Raw genomic sequence first — 21,454 nt, forward strand, 5'->3', positions numbered from 1 at the left:
AAAAGAATTAAAAAAAAACACAGAAAATCAGAGAGGTTGAATCTCCTGCCCTGAGTCATGCAAGTTATACCTCTGGCCACACCTGGATTAGAACCCATGTGTGTTCATCAAGAGAGTTCAGCTTTCCCTCCATTTTACTGCTACCTTGGGGAAGGGCTGGTATGACTCAAAAGGTTCATTCTTGCTTTTTCCTCTTTTCTGCCCCAGGAATAGTATTTTGGATTCAGTTTTAGATAATAGAAGGTTCCAAATTCCTTTTGATAATAGAACATATACTTTAAAGTAGTAGTTTGAAAATTATAGGTGACTGCTTAGTGATATATCTGCATGTTTTGAAAATTTATATAATCTAGAACGTTCTTGTGAAATCTATCATAAACTAATTCAATTTTGATCTTGAATTTAGTGCTAAAATGTAAAGTTATCTTTTTATCATCTTCTAATCTTCCTTAAGTTTTCCCCGAGAGGTGTCTTTTAAATCATATTACTTGGGGATTACGTATGCAATGCCAAAAGTATAGAGATAAGTTGCTGCCATATAGCTGTATCTGTTTTTGTCAATAAGGGGAGAAATTCATTTGTTGGCAAGCTTTTCGCATGTGGAAGGTGAATCTAGTTTCTGATTGTCAGTGATTATTTAATCTATGAAGTTTAATAATTTCCAGTCCAAACAGTGGTGAGTATTGGAAATGCAAACCTTGGCTCTGGTTTTGTTTAGGTTATTTCTGTTGATATTTGTAAACACCTTTTGAGTTGTTAGCAATTTACAAAGATTACAGATTGCCTGAAACCAAAGATGATGAGGGATGTACACACATCCCTTCATTTCTCCTTCTAGACTTTTTCAGGCATCTCTAATGAAATGAGAGTTTATTGAAGACACAGAAACAAAGATCTATGATTGGCTTATTGTGGGTGAGTAGGTATTTAAGTTTGCTTTAAAATTTCAGGAGTCATTGAGTTTTGGTATGTGTTGCCTGGTGCTTACCTGCTTCTATTTGGTGCCAGTTTTACTCTGGACAGAGATTTGGGGACTGCAAGACCTTTTGGAATTCCATGAACCTCGCTTTCTTATTGGTGAAAGTTTGAAAAACAGCAGCTGTGGAGATCTTCTTTCCAACACAACTGGAATATTAGTGGAATTTATTTTTCTTGTTACCTGCATCCACTTTGTAACTCTGCATGGACACTTTATGATTTCCAAATTAATTTAGGCACCCACAATGTACAGTGTGTGGTGTTTATTGTGTAAGGGTAGCAGTGACAATCTTTGAAGTTTGTTGTTTGATAGTGAGTATTCAGCCCTGGGCCACTTCTCTTCGCTTATTAAACTGACCAGTTACAATTGCATTTGCAAACATAAGTGAGTTCAGAGGTTTCTTCAATCTCTCACTAACTCTTAAGAAAGAATTTTTTTTTAGATACTGACTGTATAACTAGACATTTGAGAAATACTACAATGTTTTAAATGAATTATGAATCCAGAAGAAGATTTTCTGTTGAAGTTCACCTGAAAGATGAACTTGATTTTGACTATCAGCAATGGAATATTAAACCTTTGAGGTACTCAATGAGATTCTCTAAGACAGAATAACTGTGTAAGACTTTTTTTCTTTCATTAATTTATATCTTTTGCAATTTTAGTACTAGGAGGAATATTCTTCAGGGGGGAAAAGCCACTGGAAGTGACAATTTCACTATGCAATCAAGAATTCACTTATTTTCAATTAAATACAAATGCTGCATGCAATGCTGTTTATAGCGACTTGGCATGTTTCATAATTCAGTTCTTAAAATGTATAACTATTAAAAAAAACAGGGAAATTTCTAAACTGTGAATGCCAGTTGTCTGGAACAAATACCCACTGTGTTTCTACTGCATCAGGTTTGTTAATATTCTTAATTTGTTCAGTGGACAAATGATGTTACTCATAAGAATTATTGGATGTGTGCACCCTGTAATAGACAACATTGTTTGAGCCAAATCTGCCCTTTGAGGAAATCTGACAGTAGAGACAGAACAAAGGGTGTGTGTGAGTTGATCAAGAAAAGGATAATCGGAGCTATGAAGTTATTCATTGATCGTCGTTTATGACAGCCACTTAACCAGTTTTTCTCAGTATACTTTCCTGTAGATATGGAAATGAAAATTTTTCATGCTACCACATATGGGGCAACTCTATACTGTTTCCTACTTGAAACAGAAGATCCACAATTCTTGAGCAGGAGTGGCAAGAAAACTCACCACTAGATTCTTGATTATTATTTAGGCTTTAATTATGTAGCATATTTTCTGCCATCACTGTATAAGTGCCTCACGTGATGCAAATTTCTTTTGAAGGCAGATTCTTATCAAGAAATCATTCATTTCTACATAAACACTTTTAGATGACAGATCAGTGCTTCTGATGGTACCACAAGCAGTACTTTTACCAAATCCTAACAGTTAGCTTATATTTCATTATAAATGGGAAAGTGCCTTGAAGTTTCCCAAACCATTCCATGTCATGATAATTGATAAAAAGCAACATCAATTTGGGATAACTGAGAACAGCCTTTGGATGGCTAAACACTGAGAAAATACTGTGACTGGGATCATCTTATATTAAAGACATTTTTGTCTATATCACTCATGCTATAACACAGGAGGTAATTTATAATGTTTAAGTATATGCTGCAAACACCTTTTTGGATAGAACATTGCAATATTTAGTCCATGGGATACAAATAAGTGAAACACATATTCTACCCTAAAAGGCCCTGTAGTCTTCTTGGGAAAACACCACATATAATGAAAACAAAAGCAAAAACAAAAACAACCCTTCATAGAATGTATTCTTAACAATCAGATGATTTTAGATTTGAAAGAGACTTTATGATCTTTGTTTATAACTTTATTGATTTGTTTTTGTCTGTGCTATGTCTTCGTTGCTGCTTGGGCTTCTCTCTAGTTGTGGTGAGTAGGGGCTACTCTTGGTTGCAGAGTGCAGGCTTCTCATGAAAGTGGTTTCTCTTGTTGTGGAGCAGGTTCTAGGCTCATGGGCTTCAGTAGTTGCAGTTGCAGGGCTCTAGAACAATGGCTCAACAGTTGTGGCACAAGGGCTTATAGTTGCTCCTTGCCACATAGGATCTTCCCAGACCAGGGATCAAACCTGTGTCTCCTGCATCAGCGGCAGATTCTTTACCACTGAGCCACAAGGGAGCTCTGTGATCTTTCAAATCAAGGTCCTCTGCAATGTCTTTCATGGAACACTGGCACATATGAACTTTTACACAAATTATTCCCACTTAGTTAACTCCTGTAGGAATGTCTTTTTCTCCTCTAAAACATAAATATCGGTGCCAACGCCTGGCTGAATAGTGACCCCAGGGCTGGGGGCCCTCTGCAACTGGCCCCTTGCAGCTCCCTCCAAGTGAGTTAACATTCAGCAGAGACTGTTTTGTTGGTCTTCCTACCTGTTTGTCCATGGTGCTTGCTATTATAATTATGTAATGTAATGATCCTAATGACATGTGGATAATAACAATCTGCTTGCATTGTAGAAGACCCCAGTTTGATACCTGGGTCAGGAAGATCCACTGGAGAAGGGATAGGCTCCCTTCACTCCAGTGTTATTGGGCTTCCCTTATGGCTCGGGTGGTAAAGAATCTGTCTGCAATGTGGGAGATCTGGGTGTGATTACTGGGTTGGGAAGATCCCCTGGGGAAGGGAAAGGCTACCCACTCTAATATTCTGGCCTGGAGAATTCCATGGACTGTATAGTCCATGGGGTCACAAACAGTCAGGCACGACTGAGCTGGTGATGTTGTTGGAGATGCACAGGGAAGTTGGTGATGGACAAGGAAGACTGTCATGCTGCAGTTCATGGGGTTGCAAAGAGTCAAACATGATTGAGTGACTGAACTGAAATGAATGACATGTGAGTGTGATGGGAACAATTTCAATAAAAACAAAAAATGAAAAATATTGATAAGACCCTTGAGTTTAAAAACATTACTATAACACTGATGAAAGAAATCAAAGAGGACACTAATAGATGGAGAAATATACCATGTTCATGGATCAGAAGAATCAATATAGTGAAAATGAGTATACTACCCAAAGCAATCTACAAATTCAATGCAATCCCTATCAAGCTACCGGCGATATTTTTCACAGAACTAGAACAAATAATTTCAAGATTTGTATGGAAATACAAAAAACTTCAAATAGCCAAAGCAATCTTGAGAAAGAAGAATGGAACTGGAGGAATCAACCTGCCTGACTTCAGGCTCTACTACAAAGCCACAGTCATCAAGACAGTATGGTACTGGCACAAAGACAGAAATATAGATCAATGGAACAAAATAGAAAGCCCAGAGATAAATCCACACACATACGGACACCTTATCTTTGACAAAGGAGGCAAGAATATACAATGGAGTAAAGACAATCTCTTTAACAAGTGGTGCTGGGAAAACTGGTCAACCACTTGTAAAAGAATGAAACTAGATCACTTTCTAACACCATACACAAAAATAAACTCAAAGTGGATTAAAGATCTAAATGTAAGACCAGAAACTATAAAACTCCTAGAGGAGAACATAGGCAAAACACTCTCCGACATAAATCACAGCAGGATCCTCTATGATTCACCCCCCAGAATTCTGGAAATAATAGTAAAAATAAACAAATGGGATCTCATTAAAATTAAAAGCTTCTGCACAACAAAGGAAAATATAAGCAAGGTGAAAAGACAGCCTTCTGAATGGGAGAAAATAATAGCAAATGAAGCAAGCGACAAACAACTAATCTCAAAAATATACAAGCAACTTATGCAGCTCAATTCCAGAAAAATAAATGACCCAATCAAAAAATGGGCCAAAGAACTAAATAGACATTTCTCCAAAGAAGACATATGGATGGCTAACAAACACATGAAAAGATGCTCAACATCACTCATTATTAGAGAAATGCAAATCAAAACCACAATGAGGTACCACTTCACACCAGTCAGAATGTCTGCGATCCAAAAGTCTGCAAGCAATAAATGCTGGAGAGGGTGTGGAGAAAAGGGAACCCTCCTACACTGTTGGTGGGAATGCAAACTAGTACAGCCACTATGGAGAACAGTGTGGAGATTCCTTAAAAAATTGCAAATAGAACTGCCTTATGACCCAACAATCCCACGGCTGGGCATACACACAGAGGAAACCAGAATTGAAAGAGACACATGTACCCCAATGTTTATCGCAGCACTGTTTATAATAGCCAGGACATGGAAGCAATCTAGATGTCCATCCACAGATGAATGGATAAGAAAGCTGTGGTACATATACACAATGGAATATTACTCAGCCATTAAAAGGAATACATTTGAATCAGTTCTAATGAGGTGGATGAAACTGGAGCCTATTATACAGAGTGAAGTAAGCCAGAAAGAAAAAACACCAATACAGTATACTAACACATATATATGGAATTTAGAAAGATGGCAATGATGACCCTGTATGCGAGACAGCAGAAGAGACACAGATGTGTAGAGTGGACTTTTGGACTCTGAGGGAGAGGGAGAGGGTGGGATGATTTGGGAGAATGGCATTGAAACATGTATACTATCATGTAAGAAACGAATTGCCAGTCTATGTCCGATGCAGGATACAGGATGCTTGGGGCTGGTGCATGGGGATGACCCAGAGAGATGTTATGGGGAAGGAGGTGGGAGGGGGGTTCATGTTTGGGAATGCATGTACACCCGTGGTGGATTCATGTCAATGTATGGCAAAACCAATACAGTACTGTAAAGTAAAATAAAGTAAAAATAAAAATTTAAATTAAAAAAATAAATGAAAAATAAAAACATTACTATCCAATTAGGAATGATTTATGACATGTAAACAGAAAAAAAATTAAAGCTTAGCATCTGTACTCATTTTTTCCCCAGTGTTTATGTACTATTTTATTTTACAAAATTGAATGTAGTAATTATAGATGATGTGTGATAATTTTGACTTTTGAACAAAAAGAGGAGCGGGTTGGAAACTACTAAATGGGTCTAACCAAAAGAGGCCATGGCCACATAGAATTGACACATCAGAAAATAAATATTATCTAAAGGACTTTTTCATTTAACAACAACAACAAAAAACTACTGGTGCAATCCTTTGGTTAAGGAGGATTCTACTGCTAACCATAGCACCCTCTGGGATAATCAGAATGTTTTTTCGCATAGTTCAGCATCTGATAACTTCTGCAGCAAACTATTATGCTCTGAGACATTTCTTCTCTCAAAAGATTCTGTTGCTTTCTCTGCAAGCGAACCCAAGAGTATCAAGATTAAGAAAAGGCAGGTTTAAAACAAGCTGTTGGGTGCTCTGTTTCTTCAGTCATGTTTGACTCCTCGACCCGATGGACTGTAACCCACCAGGCTTCTATGTTCATGGGATTTCCCAAGCACGAATACTGGTGTGGGTTGCCATTTCCTTCTCCAGGGGATCTTACCAACTTAGGGACTGAAGCTGTGTCTCCTTCATTGGCAGGCAGATTCTTTACCAACTAGCCCCCTGGGAAATCCAGTTTTAGTGTAGTACATGCCAACAAATGAGTGAGCGCTGTCTTCCATTCTTGTTTGGCCACGTTTAAGCAACCCAAAAGTATATTTACAAGATGTGGTCTTCCTATAGGTATATTCAAATCCATATGGTAATATTCTGAATATTACATTCATATCAAAGAAAGTAATTATGTATCGAATTTTGTTTTTCTTACAGAGGCAAATTCCTATACCTCACTGTAAGAAATGTTTTTCTAAGGGAAATTGAAGACTTAGATATGTCTATTTTTAAAATTAATTTACTTATATTAATTGGAGGCTAATTGCTTTACAATACTGTAGTGGTTTTTGCCATGCATTGAAATGAATCAGCCATGGATGTACATGTGTCCCCAACCCTGAAACCCCCTCCCAACTCCCTCCCCATCACATCCCTCAGGGTTGTCCCAGTGCACTGGCTTTGAGTGTCCTGTTTCATGCACCGAATTTGGACTGGTGATCTATTTCACACATGGTAATATACGTGTTTCAATGCTATTCTCTTAAATCATTCCACCCTCGCCTTCTCCTACAGAGTCCAAAAGTCTGTTCTTACTATCTGTGTCTTTTTTGCTTTCTGATTTATAGGGTCATCATTACCATCTTTCCAAATGCCATATATATGCGTTAGTATACTGTATTAGTGTTTTTCTTTCTGACTTATACTTCACTCTGTATAGTATGCTCCAGTTTCATCCATCACATTAGAACTGATTCAAATATTTTATTTTTAATAGCTGAGTAATATTACATTGTGCATATGTACCACAGCTTTCTTATCCATTCATTTCCCAATGGATATCTAGGTTGCTTCCATGTCCTAGCTATTGTAAACAGTGGTGTGATGAACATTGGGATACACTTGTCTCTTTCAATTCTGGTTTCCTCACTGTGTACGCCCAGCAGTGGGATTGCTGGGTTGTCAGTTCAGTTCAGTTGCTCAGTCCTGTCTGACTCTTTGTGACCCCATGGACTGCAGCATGCCAGGCCTCCCTGTCCATCACCAACTCCCAGAGAGTACTCAAACTCATGTCCATTGAGTCAGATGCCATCCAACCATCACATCCTCTGTTGGGTTATATGGCATTTCTATTTCCAGTTTTTAAAGGGATTTCCATACTATTCTCCTTAGTGGCTGTACTAGTTTGCATTCCCACCAACAGTGTAAGAGGGTTGTCTTTTCTCTGCACCCTTTCCAACATTTATTGTTTGTAGGCTTTTTGATAGCAGCCATTCTAACCAGCATGAGATGGTACCTCATTGTGGTTTTGGTTTGCATTTCTCTGATAATAAGTGATGTTGAGCATCTTTTCATGTGTTTGTTAGCCATCTGTATGTCTTTTTGGAGAAATGTCTGTTTAGTTCTTTGGCCCATTTTTTGATTGGGTCGTTTATTTTTCTGGTATTGAGCTGCATGAACTGCTTGTGTGTTTTTGAGATTAATTCTTTGTCAGTTGCTTCATTTGCTATTATTTTCTCCCGTTCTGAAGGCTTTCCTTTCACCTTGCTTATAGTTTCCTTTGCTGTGCAAAAGTTTTAAAGATTAATTAGGTCCCATTTGTTTATTTTTGCTTTTATATCCAATACTCTGGGATATAAGTCATCAAGGATCCTGCTGTGATTTACGTAGGGGAGTGTTTTGCCTATGTTTTCTTCTAGGAGTTTTATAGTTTCTGGTCTTACATTTAGATCTTTAATCTATTTCTAGTTTATCTTTGTGTATGTTGTTAGAAAGTGTTCTAGTTTCATTCTTTTACAGGTGGTTGACCGGTTTTCCCAGCACCATTTGTAAAGAGATTGTCTTTTCTCTATTGTATATTCTTGCTCCCTTTGTCAAAGATAGGTGTCCATAGGTGTGTGGATTTAACTCTGGGCTTTCCATTTTGTTCCATTGATCTATATTTCTATCTTTGTGCCAGTACCATACTGTCTTGAAGACTGTATCTTTGTAGTATAATCTGAAGTCAGGCAGGTTGATCCTCCCACTCCATTCTTCTTTCTCAAGATTGCTTTGGCTATTTGAGGTTTGTTGTGTTTCCATACAAATTGTGAAATTATTTGTTCTAGTTCTATGAAAATCACTGTTGATACCTTGATAGGGATTGCATTGAATCTATAGATTGCTTTGGGTAGTATACTCATCTTCACTATATTGATGCTTCTGATCCATAAATATGGTCTATTTCTCCATTTATTTGTGTCATCTTTGATTTCTTTCATCAGTGTTCTATAGCTCTATATATAGGTCTTGGTTTCTTTAGGTAGATTTATTCCTAAGTATTTTACTCTTTTTATTGCAATGGTGAATGGAATTGTTTCCTTAATTTCTTTTTCTGTTTTCTCATTGTTAGTGTATAGGATTGCAAGATATTTATGTGTTAATTTTATACCTGTAAATTTACTATATTCATTGATTAGCTCTAGTAGTTTTCTGGTGGTGTCTTTAGGATTTTCTATGTAGAGGATCATGTCATCTGCAAACTGTGAGAGTTTTACTTCTTTTCCAGTCTAGATTCTTTTTATTTCTTTTTCTTCTCTGATTGCTGTGGCTAAAACTAACAAAACTATGTTGAATAGTATTGGTGAAAGTGGACACCCTTATCTTGTTGCTGACTTTAGGGGAAATGCTTTCAATTTTTCACCATTGAGGATAATATTTGCTGTTTGTTTATCATATATGGCTTTTATTATGTTGAGGTATGTTCCTTCTATGCCTGCTTTCTGGAGGGATTTTATCATAAATGGATGTTGAATTTTGTCAAAGGCTTTCTCTGCATCTATTAAGATAATCATATGGTTTTTATCTTTCAATTTGTTAGTGTGGTGTATCATATTGATTGATTTGCAAATATTGAATCCTTGCATCCCTGGGATAAGGCCCACTTGTTCATGATGTATAATCATTTTGATATGTTGTTGGATTCTGTTTGCTAGAATTTTGTTGAGGATTTTTGCATCTATGTTCATCAGTGATATTGGCCTGTAGTTTTTTTTTTTTTCCTGTGGCACCTTTGTCTGCTTTTGGTATTAAGGTGATGGTGACCTCATAGAATGAGTTTGGCGGTTTACCTTCCTCTGCAATTTTCTGGAAGAGTTCGAGTAGGATTGGTGTTAGCTCTTCTCTAAATTTTTGGTAGAATTCACCTGTGGAGCCGTCTGGTCCTGGGCTTTTCTTTGTTGGAAGATTTTTTATGACAGTTTCAATTTCTGCACTTGTGATGAGTCTGTTAAGATTTTCTGTTTATTCCTGGTTCAGTTTTGAAAGGTTATACTTTTCAAAAAATTCATCCATTTCTTCCAAGTTGGCCATTATATTATCATATAGTTACTGATAGTAGTCTCTTATGATCCTTTGTATTTCTGTGTTGTCTGTTGTGATTTCTCCATTTTCATTTCTAGTTTTGTTGATTTGATCCTTCTCCCGTTTTTTTTTTTTTTTTTTTCCCCTAGGTGAGTCTGGCTAGTGGTTGTCTATTTTGTTTATCTTCTCAAAGAACCAGCTTTTAGTTTTGTCTATTTTTGCTATAGACTCCTTTGTTTCTTTTTCATTTATTTCTGCCCTAATTTTTATGATTTCTTTCCTTTTATTAGCTTTGGGGTTCTTCATTTCTTCTTTTTCTAGTTACTTTAGGTATAAAGTTAGGTCATTTATTTTATTTTTCTCTTGTTTCTTGTGGTAAGCTTGTATTGCTATGAAGCTTCCCCTTAGCACTGCTTTTACTTAATTCCATATAGGTTTTGGGTTGTATGTTTTCATTTTCATTTGTTTCTATGTATATTTTGATTTCTTCTGTGATTTGCTGGTTATTCAGAAGCATGTTTTTTAGCCTCCATGTGTTTGTATTTTAATAGATTTTCTTTTCCCCCATGGCAACCCACTCCAGTATTCTTACCTGGAAAATCCCATGGATGGAGAAGCCTGGTAGGCAACAGTCCAGGGGGTTGCAAAGAGTTGGGGAAAACTGAGTGACTTCACTTTCATTTTTTAATGATATCTAATCTTACTGCAATGTGATCAGAAAAGATGCTTGAAATGATTTCAATTTTTTTGAATTTATGAAGGCTATATTTATGGCTCAGGATGTGATCTATCCTGGAGAATGTTCCATGTGCACTTGAGAAATTGATGAAATTTATTGTTTTGGGGTGAAATGTCCTATTGGTATCAATTAGGTCTAGCTGGTCTATTGTATCATTTAAAGTTTGTGTTTCCTTGCTAATTTTGTGTTTGGTTGATCTATCCATAGATGTGAGTGGGGTATTAAAGTCTCCCACTAGTATTGTGTTGCTGTTAATTTCCCCTTTCATACTTGTTAGCATTTCCCTACGTATTGCAGTGCTATGTTGGGTGCATATCTATTTATAATGGTTATACCTTCTTTTTGGGTTGATCCTTTGATCATTATGTACCGTGCTTCTTTGTCTCTTTTCATGGCCTTTATTTGAAAGTCTATTTTATCTGATATGAGTATTGTTAGTTCTTCTTTCTTTTAGTCTCCATTTGCATGAAATATCTTTTTCCAGCCCTTCACTTTCAGTCTGTATGTGTCCCTTGTTTTGAGGTGGATCTCTTGTCAACAGCATATATAGGGGTCTTGTTTTTGTATCCATTCAGTCAGTCTTTGTCTTTTGGTTGGAGTATTCAATCCATTTACATTTAAGGTAATTATTGATAAGTATGATCCTGTTGTCATTTACTTTGTTGTTTTGGGTTCAAGTTTATACACCCTTTCTGTGTTTCCTGTCTAGAGAAGATCCTTTAGCATTTGTTGAAGAGCTGGTTTGGTGTTGCTGAATTCTCTCAGCTTTTGCTTGTCTGTAAAGCTTTTGATTTCTCCTTTGTATTTGAATGAGATCCTTGCTGGGTATAGTAATCTGGATTGTAGGTTTTCCTCTTTCATCACTTTAAGTATGCAATGCCATTCAGTTCTGGCCTGAAGAGTTTCTATTGAAAGATCAGCTGTTATCCTTATGGGGATTCCTTTTTGTGTTATTTGTTGCTTTTCCCTTGTTGCTTTCAATATTTTCTTTCTGTGTTTGATTTTCATTAGTTTGATTACTATGTATCTTGGGGTGTTTCACCTTGGGTTTAATCTGTTTGGGACTCTCTGGGTTTCTTGGACTTGGGTGGCTATTTCCTTTCCCATTTTAGGGAAGTTTTCAACTATTATCTCCTCAGGTATTTTCTCATGCCCTTTCTTTTTTGTCTATTTCTTCTGGGATTCTTATGATCCAAATGTTGGGACATTTAACATTGTCCCAGATGTCTCTGAGGTTGTCCTCAGTTCTTTAAATTTTTTTTCCTTTTTTCCTCTCTTCTTCATTTATTTCCACCTTTCTATCTTTCACCTCACTTATCCTATCTTCTGCCTCCATCATTCTACTGTTGGTTCCCTCCAGAGTCCTTTTGATCTCATTTATTGCATTATTCATTATTGATTGACTCTTTTTTATTTCTTCTAGGTCCTTGTTAAACATTTCTTGCATATTCTCAATTGTTTTCTCTAGTCTATTTATCTATAACTCCAGTTTGTTTTTAGGATTTTGGATCAACTTTACTATCATTTTTCTGAATTCTTTTTCAGGTAGACTTCCTGTCTCTTCCTCTTTTGTTTGGTTTGGTGGGCATTTATCATGTTCCTTTACCTGCTAAATATTCCTCTGCTTTTTCATTTTGTTTAGATCACTGTGTTTGGGGTGGCCTTTCTGTAGGCTGGAAGTTTGTAGTTCCTCTTTATTGTGGAGGTTGCTCCCTTTGGGTGGGGTTAGACTAGTAGCTTTCAGGTTTCCTGGTTAAAGAAGCTTGCATCTGTGTTCTGGTTGGTAGAGCTGGATCTCTCCTCTCTGGAGTGCAATGAAGTGCCCAGTAGTGGGTTTTGGGATGTCTATGGGTGTGGCATGACTTTGGGCAGCCTATATTTTAATGCTCAGGGCTGTGTTCCTGCATTTCTGGAGAATTAATGTGGCGTGTCTTGCTCTGCAACTTGTTGGGTTTTGGGTGGAGCTTGGTTTTAGTGTAGGTTTGGAGACTTTTGGATGAGCTCTTTTCAAATAGTGTTTCCTGAAACAGGATTTTTCTTGTGTTCTCAAGTTTTGGATTTAAGCCTCCTGCCTCTGGCTTTCAATCTTATTCTTACAGTAGCCTCAAGACTTCTCCAACCATACAGCACAGATGATAAAACATATAGGTTAATGGTGAAAAGATTCTCCACAGTAAGGGACACCCAGAGAGGTTCACAGATATACACAAAGAAGAGAAGAGGGAGGGGGGAGATAGAGGTGACCAGGAGGAGAAGAGGGGGAGTCAAAAAGGGAGAGACCAATCTAGCCAGTAATCAGTTCCCTACGTGTTCTCCACAGCCCAGAACTTGCAGAGAAATTCACAGAGTCAAGTAGAGAAGAAAAGGGGGAGGGAGGAGATAGAGTTGCCCTGAGAGAGAAAAAGGAGAGTCAAAAGGGAGAGAGCAATCAAGTTAGTAATTACACACCTACATGAAAATGGATACTGAAGATTAGATTCTTAAAGGTACAAGATTTATAACAAAACCAAAAAGCAAAGATTAAAATTCTAGAGTAGATGTTAGACTCTAAAAAATACAATATTAATAATACAAAGCAAAACGAATCACAAAAATTATAAAAATATTATATATGAAATTTGCTTTAAAAATAAGGTCTTTTTTGGCAAGGCAATAGTAGGTTATAAAAATGAAAATTAAAAGAGTAATAAAGTGTTTAAAAATCAAAAAAATAAAAAATGATAATAGTAAAAATATATCTAGGAATATCTCTGGAGATATTGTGGGCAGTGTGGGGTCAGTTCAGTTTGAGATTGTTCTTTGTCCCAGCTTGTACTTCTTCTCAAGGTCTATAGGCCCCTTCCAATGCTTAGTCAATGTTAACTACAGGGTTTTAATCTGTTGTACCTGTCGCTTCCAGAACATTTCCCTCTTCTTTCTTTATTTTGGCTTCCTTTGTTTGCAAGTCTCTTCTGTGTCTAATTTTTCCCCTGACTCAAGCAGGCAAAGGTGATCATTTATTTTGGCTTACTTGTTCAGTTGTATTGTAGGGAGGGAGGAACACTGCAAACAAATATAACTTGTTTGTGTGGAGAGTGTTCGCAGTGTGTGGACCACACTGGGTTTGCCCCAGCTCATAGTGGCATGTGCTTTCTCTGTCTACACTGCTCAGGCTCCAGGTTCCTCTTCAAGGGTACTGTCTAAAGTGGGCCCTGTGTTTTTTGCCCTTCCTAGGTCCTAGCAGCTCAGGTGACCTGGTGCTTGGCGAGCACACTGTCCCAGGTGCGCTGTGTGTTTTCATCACCTCCCCGGTCCCAGTTGCTTGGTGTCCTGAGTGTGCAGCTAGAGTTGTGTCCTGGGTGTGCCGCTGGAGCACCATCTCAGGTGTGCCGTGTGTCTCTGCTGGGGAACTGATCTCAGGCTACAGCCATCCTGGAAGATGTCAGCCATCCAGGATCCCAGGGAGATGTGGTTAGCAAATGGGAGCCTGCTCACGGTTTGGTGGAGGATGCTGTTCCTGGGGCTGAGGTTGCTCCTTGCCTTCCAGCTCTGGCTGTCACATACCTGCCTCTCTGCCTCAGGTGGCAGGGTTGGGGTGGGGTGGGGGAGGAGGGGCCGGTCCACAGCAAGCTGGCTTTACTCTGGTATTCACTCAATCCTTTGTTCTGTGAGCCAGCCAGGCTATGACTTAGGTTAGAGCCTTTCGCAGGAAAAAGTTCTCTTTTTTTTCTCTCTGGCTATTCCACAATTTGGTTTGCTATCTCATGTTAGCTCCTTCAGATTGTCCTCAGGGCATTCAGGCCCAGTGCTTACCCTAACCATGCAAGCTGCACCTCCCTGTCCTGCCTCCTCTTGCTGGTAGCAGACATGAGCATCGGGGCAACTTCTCTGCTGGGAGTTGCTATTAGGTGTGTATTCTGTGTGTGTGTGTGTTTCTCCCAGTTATGTTGCCCTCTGAGATTCCAAAACTCCCCACAGACCCGCTAGTGAGAGGGTTTCCTGTTGTTTGGAAACTTCTCCTCTTTCACTACTCCCTCCCCAGGTTGGGTCTCCATCCCTAATTCTTTTGTCTCTCTTTTTTTTTTTTTTTTTTTTATATTTTGTCCTACCTCCTTTTGAAGAGAATCGGTTGCCTTTCTGGGTGCCTGATATTCTGCCAATGTTCAAAAGTTGTTTTGTGGAAGTTGCTCAGCATTCAGATGATCTTTTGATGAATTTGTGGGAGAGAAAGTGGTCTCCGCATCCTACTCCTCTGCCATCTTGGGGCTGTCCCCCCGAATTAACTTAAAAGCTTTTGCACAACAAAGGAAACTATAAGGAAGGTAAAAGGACAGCTTTCAGAACGGGAGAAAGTAATAGCAAACAAAGCAACTGACAGAGAATTAATCTCAAAAACATACAAGCAGCTCATGCGGCTCAATATCAGAAAAATAAATGACACAATCACAAAATGGGCCAAAGAACTAAATAGACATTTCTACAAAGAAGACATACAGATGGCTAACAAACACATAAAAAGAAGCTTAACATCACTCATTATCAGAGAAATGCAAATCAAAACCATAATGAGGTACCATCTCATGCTGGTCAGAATGGCTGCTATCAAAAAGTCTACAAACAATAAATGCTGGAGAGAGTGCAGAGAAAAGGGAACTGTCTTACACTATTCGTGGGAATGCCAACTAGTCCAGCCACTATGGAGAACAGTGTGGAGATTCCTTAAAAAACTGGAAACAGAACTGCCGTACAACCCAGTAATCCCACTGCTGGTCATACACACCAAGGAAACCAGAAGTGAAAAAAACACGTTACCCCAATGGTCATTGCAGCATTGTTTACAATAGCTAGGACATGAAAGCAACCTAGATGTCCATTGGGAGATTAATGGATAAGAAAGCTGTGGTACATATACACAATGGAATATTACTCAACTGTTAAAAAAACTCATTTGAATCAGTTCTGATGAGGTGGATGAAACTGGAGCATGTTATACAGAATGAGGTAATTCAGGAAAAAAACACCAATATAGTATATTAATGCATATATATGGAATTTAGAAAGATGGTAATGATGACACTATATGAGAGAGAGAAAAAGAGACACAGATAGAAAAAACAGACTTTTGAACTCTGTGGGAGAAGGTGAGGGTGGGATGATTTGAGAGAATAGCATTGAAACATGTATATTACCATATGTGAAATAGATCACCAGTTCAAGTTTGATGCATGAAACAGGGCACTCAAAGCCAGTGCACTGGGACAATCCTGAGGGATGGGATGAGGAGGGAGTTGGGAGGGGGTTTCAGGGTGGGGGATACCTGTACATCCATGGCTGATTCATGTCAAGGTATGGCAAAAAAAAAATTACAATATTGTAAAGTAATTAGCCTCCAATTAAAATAAATAAATAAATTTTAAAAATAAATAGAAGTAGAAAGGCTAATATTTTCTTCCCCAGGGGATAAGGACACTTATTTTTATGGCCGCTGGATGAATGGATTCTGAATGTACACACATAATTATCCCACAGTTATTTAACTATCATAATAAAGAAATTTCTTTTACATATAACTTCAATCAAAGCTCTCAGAATACCACAAAGGGCCAAGAATAAAATTATATGTGAATAAATTTTCATATGCATATATAAAATTTTGTAAGCTCAGTTAAGTAATCATCATTAGTTCTTTTACTGTTCTATCAATTCATCTACTGCTACATAATCCAAACTCTACAATAGATTTCTTTTTTACAAAGGTTTAAATCTCAACTCATAATAAAAGCAGAACAATGGCCTAGAAGAATAAATATAATGTTGTGTGGATATCATTATACATATCCACTTGCAAGGAAAATTAATGAAAAAATACAGAAGACTTACAATTTGCTGAAAGAGAAAGTGTACTCAGTCAGAGCTGAATATACATGTCACCTAGAATAAATACTTTCTCAGCTTCCCATGACTTCTAAAGAAAGGGACTCCATGACTTTCATCTCCAGCCTGCTGTGGACTCCTTTCCACTTTCCTCCTCAACTTTCCTCCACGAAATCTCTTTCCTAGGTTATAAAACACACCTTGGGCTTCTGGTTCAGACAAGATGGTCTTGATCTCTTTGTGCCGACTCCTCTGTTTGTTCTGGAAATAAGAAGAGACCACTAAAGGAGGCCATTTATAGTTGGCAAGAGGAAAGTGAACTAGTTTAGGGCCTGAAGACTGGAAGAGCCTCTTGATGAAAATGAAAGAGGAGAGTGAAAAAGTTGGCTTAAAACTCAACATTCAGAAAACTAAGATAATGGCATCTGGTGACATCACTTCATGGTAAATAGATGGGGAAACAGTGGAAAGAGTGACAGATTTTATTTTATTGGGCTCCAAAATCACTGCAGATGCTGACTGCAGCCCTGAAATTAAAAGACACTTGTTCCTTGGAAGAAAAAGTTATGACCAACCTAGACAGTATATTAAGAAGCAGAGGCATTACTTTGCCAACAAAAGTCAGTCTTTTTCCAGTAGTCATGTATGGACATGAGAGTTGGAGTATAAAGAAAGTTGAGTGCCGAAGAATTGATGCTTTTGAACTGTGGTGTTAGAGAAGACTCTTGAGAGTTCCTTGGACTACATGGAGATCCAACCAGTCCATCCTAAAGGTAATCAGTCCTGAATATTCATTGGAAGGACTGATGCTGAAGCTGAAACTCCAATACTTTGGCTACCAGATGCGAAGAACTGACTCATTGGAAAAGACCCTGATGCTGGGAAAGATTGAAGGCAGGAGGAGAAGGGGATGACAGAGGATGAGATGTTTGGATGGCATCATGGACTCAACGGACATGAGTTTGAGTAAACTCCAGGAGTTGGTGATGGACAGGGAGGCCTGGAGGGCTGCAGTTCATGGGGCCACAAAGAGTTGGACATGACTAAACAACTGAATTGAACTGAACTGAACTGGAAGAGCCAGACAGCAGCACCTAACAGAAGAAGGCAACACAGATCCAACACTTCTGATCTCCAACCTACCATCAGAAGGCAACCTGAGTCAGGCCATTCCTCCCCAGGAATAAATGTGAAGGAATACCGGTGGTCATTTAGTTCCTAAGTCATGTCTGACTTTTTGTGACACCATGTACTGTAGCCCACCAGCTTCCTCTGTCCATGGGATTCTCCAGGCAAGAATACTGGAGTGGGTTCTCATGCCCTCCTCCAGGGAATCTTCCCCACTCAGGGATCAAAGCCTCATCTCTTACACTTCCTCATTGACAGGCGGGTTGTTAACCACTAGCACCATTTGGGAAGCTTGACTTAAGCAACAACATATCATTAATCACCTAGCCTACAAATAGTCTAAATATACTGATCAAAAGAGTTGTCAAAGTGAATTAAACAAACAAACAAACATGAAACACTATATGTTCTTTCAAAGAAACTCAATGTGCTGTGTGCTGTGCTTAGCTGTTCAGCCATGTCTGACTCTTTGCAACCTCATAGACTGTAGCCTGCCAGACTCCTGTATCCAAGTAGATTCTCCAGGTAAGTATATTGAAGTGGATTGCCATGCCCTCCGGAGGCTCTTCCCAATACAGGGATCAAACCCAGGTCTTCACATTGCAGGTGGGTTCTTTATGGTCTGAGACACCAGGGAAGCCCAAGAAACTCATTAATGGCAAGGATATGCAGAAAATAAAAGGGTAAAAAATATGTATATGATAAAGTAGACTTTAGAGCAAAGAAAATTTCTGAAGACAAAGGAATACAAGCGTATTATATAAGGATAAAAGAATCAATCCAGCAGGAATACATAGAAATCCTAAATATGTATACACCAATAAACACAGACTTAAAATATTTGAAGCAAAAATAGATAATCTGAATAGTTCTATAACATTTAAAGACATTGGAAATGTAATATAAAACTTTTGAAAAAGAAATCAGTCCATGATAGTTTGACCAGAGAATTCTAACAAATATTTTAAAAATTAAGATCAATTTGACATAATCTCTTCAAGAAAATGAAAGAGTAGGAAACCATTTCCAACTAATTTGATGGGGTCAGTAATGCCCTATACCCAAATCAGACAAAGGCAGTACAAAAAAGGGAAATTTCAGACTAACATCTCTCATAAATTTGGAATTAAAATCTTTACTCTCACACATACAAATGAGCCAAATGAATCCAACAATGTATGACAACATCTCTTGATAGTTTCTGGTCCCTTTGTGAGTCTGGTCATATTACCTATCTCTTCAATGGGTTTATGTGAATCAAGGGTACAGTTAGTTAGGGTCCCAGTAATAATATCATACCAGAAATACAGTGACAAATGCTCTAACTAGGTAAAATCAGAAACTAACTTCTCCCACTAAAGATAATCATACCCAGTCATTCTAAAAGTCTAGCAAAAATTACTACAACTAGATTAAGATAAAGAAAGCATTTCTACCAAGAAGTGGTGGGTGTGTTTGATATTCTTTATATGCCCCTCAGGAACCCTGTTGATCATTTTCTATTATTTTATGAACCTTTAGAGGCTGAGAAGACCAGACTTTATCCCTTTAGCTCTCCTGGCCTCTGACTTCTACTTGAGTTTGGCCGGTGGTGAACAAAGGAGATTGGTGAGTCAGTGGAGAAAGAGACTAGTGGATTGATTGTTTCCAGACTCCTTTCCTGCTGGGAGGTGACCAAGTTTCTCCACTGAAGGCCAGATCTCTGGTCAGAGACCCTCAAGTTTATCTGCAGGTATGTACAAGTCTCTCTAGAGACTGCAATATCCATTTTCTTTCTTTGCCCTGTGGGCCTGAAAGTGTTCATGTATCCTGTTCTTGCCTGTCTCAAAGAGTTTTGCTATTCCTTTTAAGCTGTTCTTAACCATGATACAACTTCCAAATCCTTAAAGTTTATTATCTGTTAGTCGCTCAGGCATGTCTGACTTTTATGACCCCCATGGACTGTAGCCTGCTAGGCTACTCTGTCCAAAGGATTTTTCAGAGAAAGTTTACTGGAGCAGATAGCCATTCCCTTCTGTAGGGATCTTTCCTGACCCAGGCGTGCAACCAAGGTCTCCCACATTGCAGGGAAACTCTTTATTGTCTGAGCCACCAGGGAAGCCAGTTCTCCTTATTTTCCTTACTTGTGTAAATCATCTTTATTTCTGACAATGATAGGGGTGGCTTTAGATCTGCTAGTTAAAGATGATCCCTCAAAGATCTATCACTAAACCGCTTACAATAGGAGGGGGACATCATTCTTCCTGACTCCAAAATCATAAGCACAAGAACATGTCACAGGTCATGTAAAAATAAGTGCTGAGAAATCAATGATTTAAGAATGAATTTGGTAGAAGTGCACAAACTTTAAGCTGTAAGATGATGAATAAGGTCTGAGGATCTAGTGTGTAACCTGGTGACTATGGTTTGTAAAGTGTTATTGACATTTGTGGGGCTTCCCAGGTGATGTTAGTGCTAAAGACCCCTCCTGCCAGTGCAGGATGCATAAGAGACATGCATTGAACCCCTGGGTCAGGAAGACTCCTGGAGGAAGGTGTGGCAACCCACTCTAGTATTCTTTCCTGGAGAATCCCCATGGACAGAGGAGCCTGGCAGGCTATATAGTCCATGGGGTCACAAAGAATTGGACATGACTGAAGTCACTTAACACATATGTAAGAGAGTAAAACTTAAAAGTCCTCACCAAAAAGATCTTGAAAGATAAATATGTGAGGTGATATTAATAGATATGTTAATTAAATCAGTGAGGGAATCCATTAATCATGTATACCTATTTAGATTGTTATGTATATTTTAAATATCTTGCCATTTTATCTGGAAATTATATTTTTTAAAAAGTGAAAAAAAGAGAAAAATTTCAATGCTTTAAAATACAATTTTGTAGATATTTCAGCCATTACTCTTGGCTTGTAAAACGATTTTTTTTTTTTTTAAATTCCAGACAATAACCAGTGGGATTCACTGGATATTCAGAAAAGGAAGAAACTTTGGAAATTATCTAGACAATCTTCCCATATTAAGAATATATAAGTAAATCCAAGATTGATTAAGTCACTTATCTAAACTTATAAAACTTGATGCAAAAGTAGCAATAGAAACCACATTTCCTAAGTTTAAGTGAATCTTAACCGAATTACCTGGCAAATGGAAATATCTCCTATGCTCTGCAAAACTTGATTCTTATCTCTTTCACAGATCTGATCATATTCCACCTTGTATTCACTGTCCAGTTTGCATAAGTTTTACCAAGTAAATTAAATTCTTTGAAGGTTCAATCCTGGCATGTCTGTTCTTTCACTCTATATTCTCACATATGGCTAAAGTTCTTTATCAATGCCATTTCTTCTCCCTGGAAGACCCTCTCTCTTTTACCTCATGACTTCCCTGACATCTTTCAGATCTCAGTAAAAACCACTTCCCTAAAGCAGCCATTCCTGACTCTGAGACAGCTCAGGTCTCCTTGTTATGTGGACATATGGCATTCTGTGCTTTTCCCTCTCGACACGTGTCCCAATTGTGGTGCAACATTTAACTTTGAAGTTTAACTCTTTCTGTTTTTCTATTAAAATTTAAGTCCTAATTCACAAAGTCCACATGTGTGCTCTTCCCTGCTGTCCATTCTTTGCATCCAGCAGGTCTTGCTTGGGTGTTCATTCAATGAAGCACTTTTATTCGTGCAGAGTAAAATTCCAATGAATTATTGATGCGGCTCTCACAGCATACAGTGAACTAAAACCACTGAGGTCTTTCCCCCCCCATCCAAACCCTTATATCCTGATTATTTGGACATAGTTATAGAACTAGAAGTGTGGGGGTTTCCCTTGTGGCTCAGCTGGTAAAAAATCCGCCTGCAATGTGGGA

General features: G+C 38.2%; 1 protein-coding gene across 1 annotated transcript in view; it reads left to right on the forward strand.

Annotated features, from left to right (window-relative positions):
* Positions 1-21,454, forward strand: part of LOC120870252 (chorionic somatomammotropin hormone 1-like) — a 56,335-nt gene that overhangs the window by 4,041 nt on the left and 30,840 nt on the right. Inside the window, exons 2-3 of the mRNA XM_040249881.1 lie at positions 13,826-13,975; positions 19,115-19,201. Of these exons, the coding sequence (XP_040105815.1) occupies positions 13,826-13,975; positions 19,115-19,201 (237 nt within the window). The remainder of the gene's footprint in view (positions 1-13,825; positions 13,976-19,114; positions 19,202-21,454) is intronic.

This window comes from Oryx dammah, unplaced genomic scaffold, assembly GCF_014754425.2.
Source record: "Oryx dammah isolate SB20612 unplaced genomic scaffold, SCBI_Odam_1.1 HiC_scaffold_11, whole genome shotgun sequence".
NCBI lineage: Eukaryota > Metazoa > Chordata > Mammalia > Artiodactyla > Bovidae > Oryx > Oryx dammah.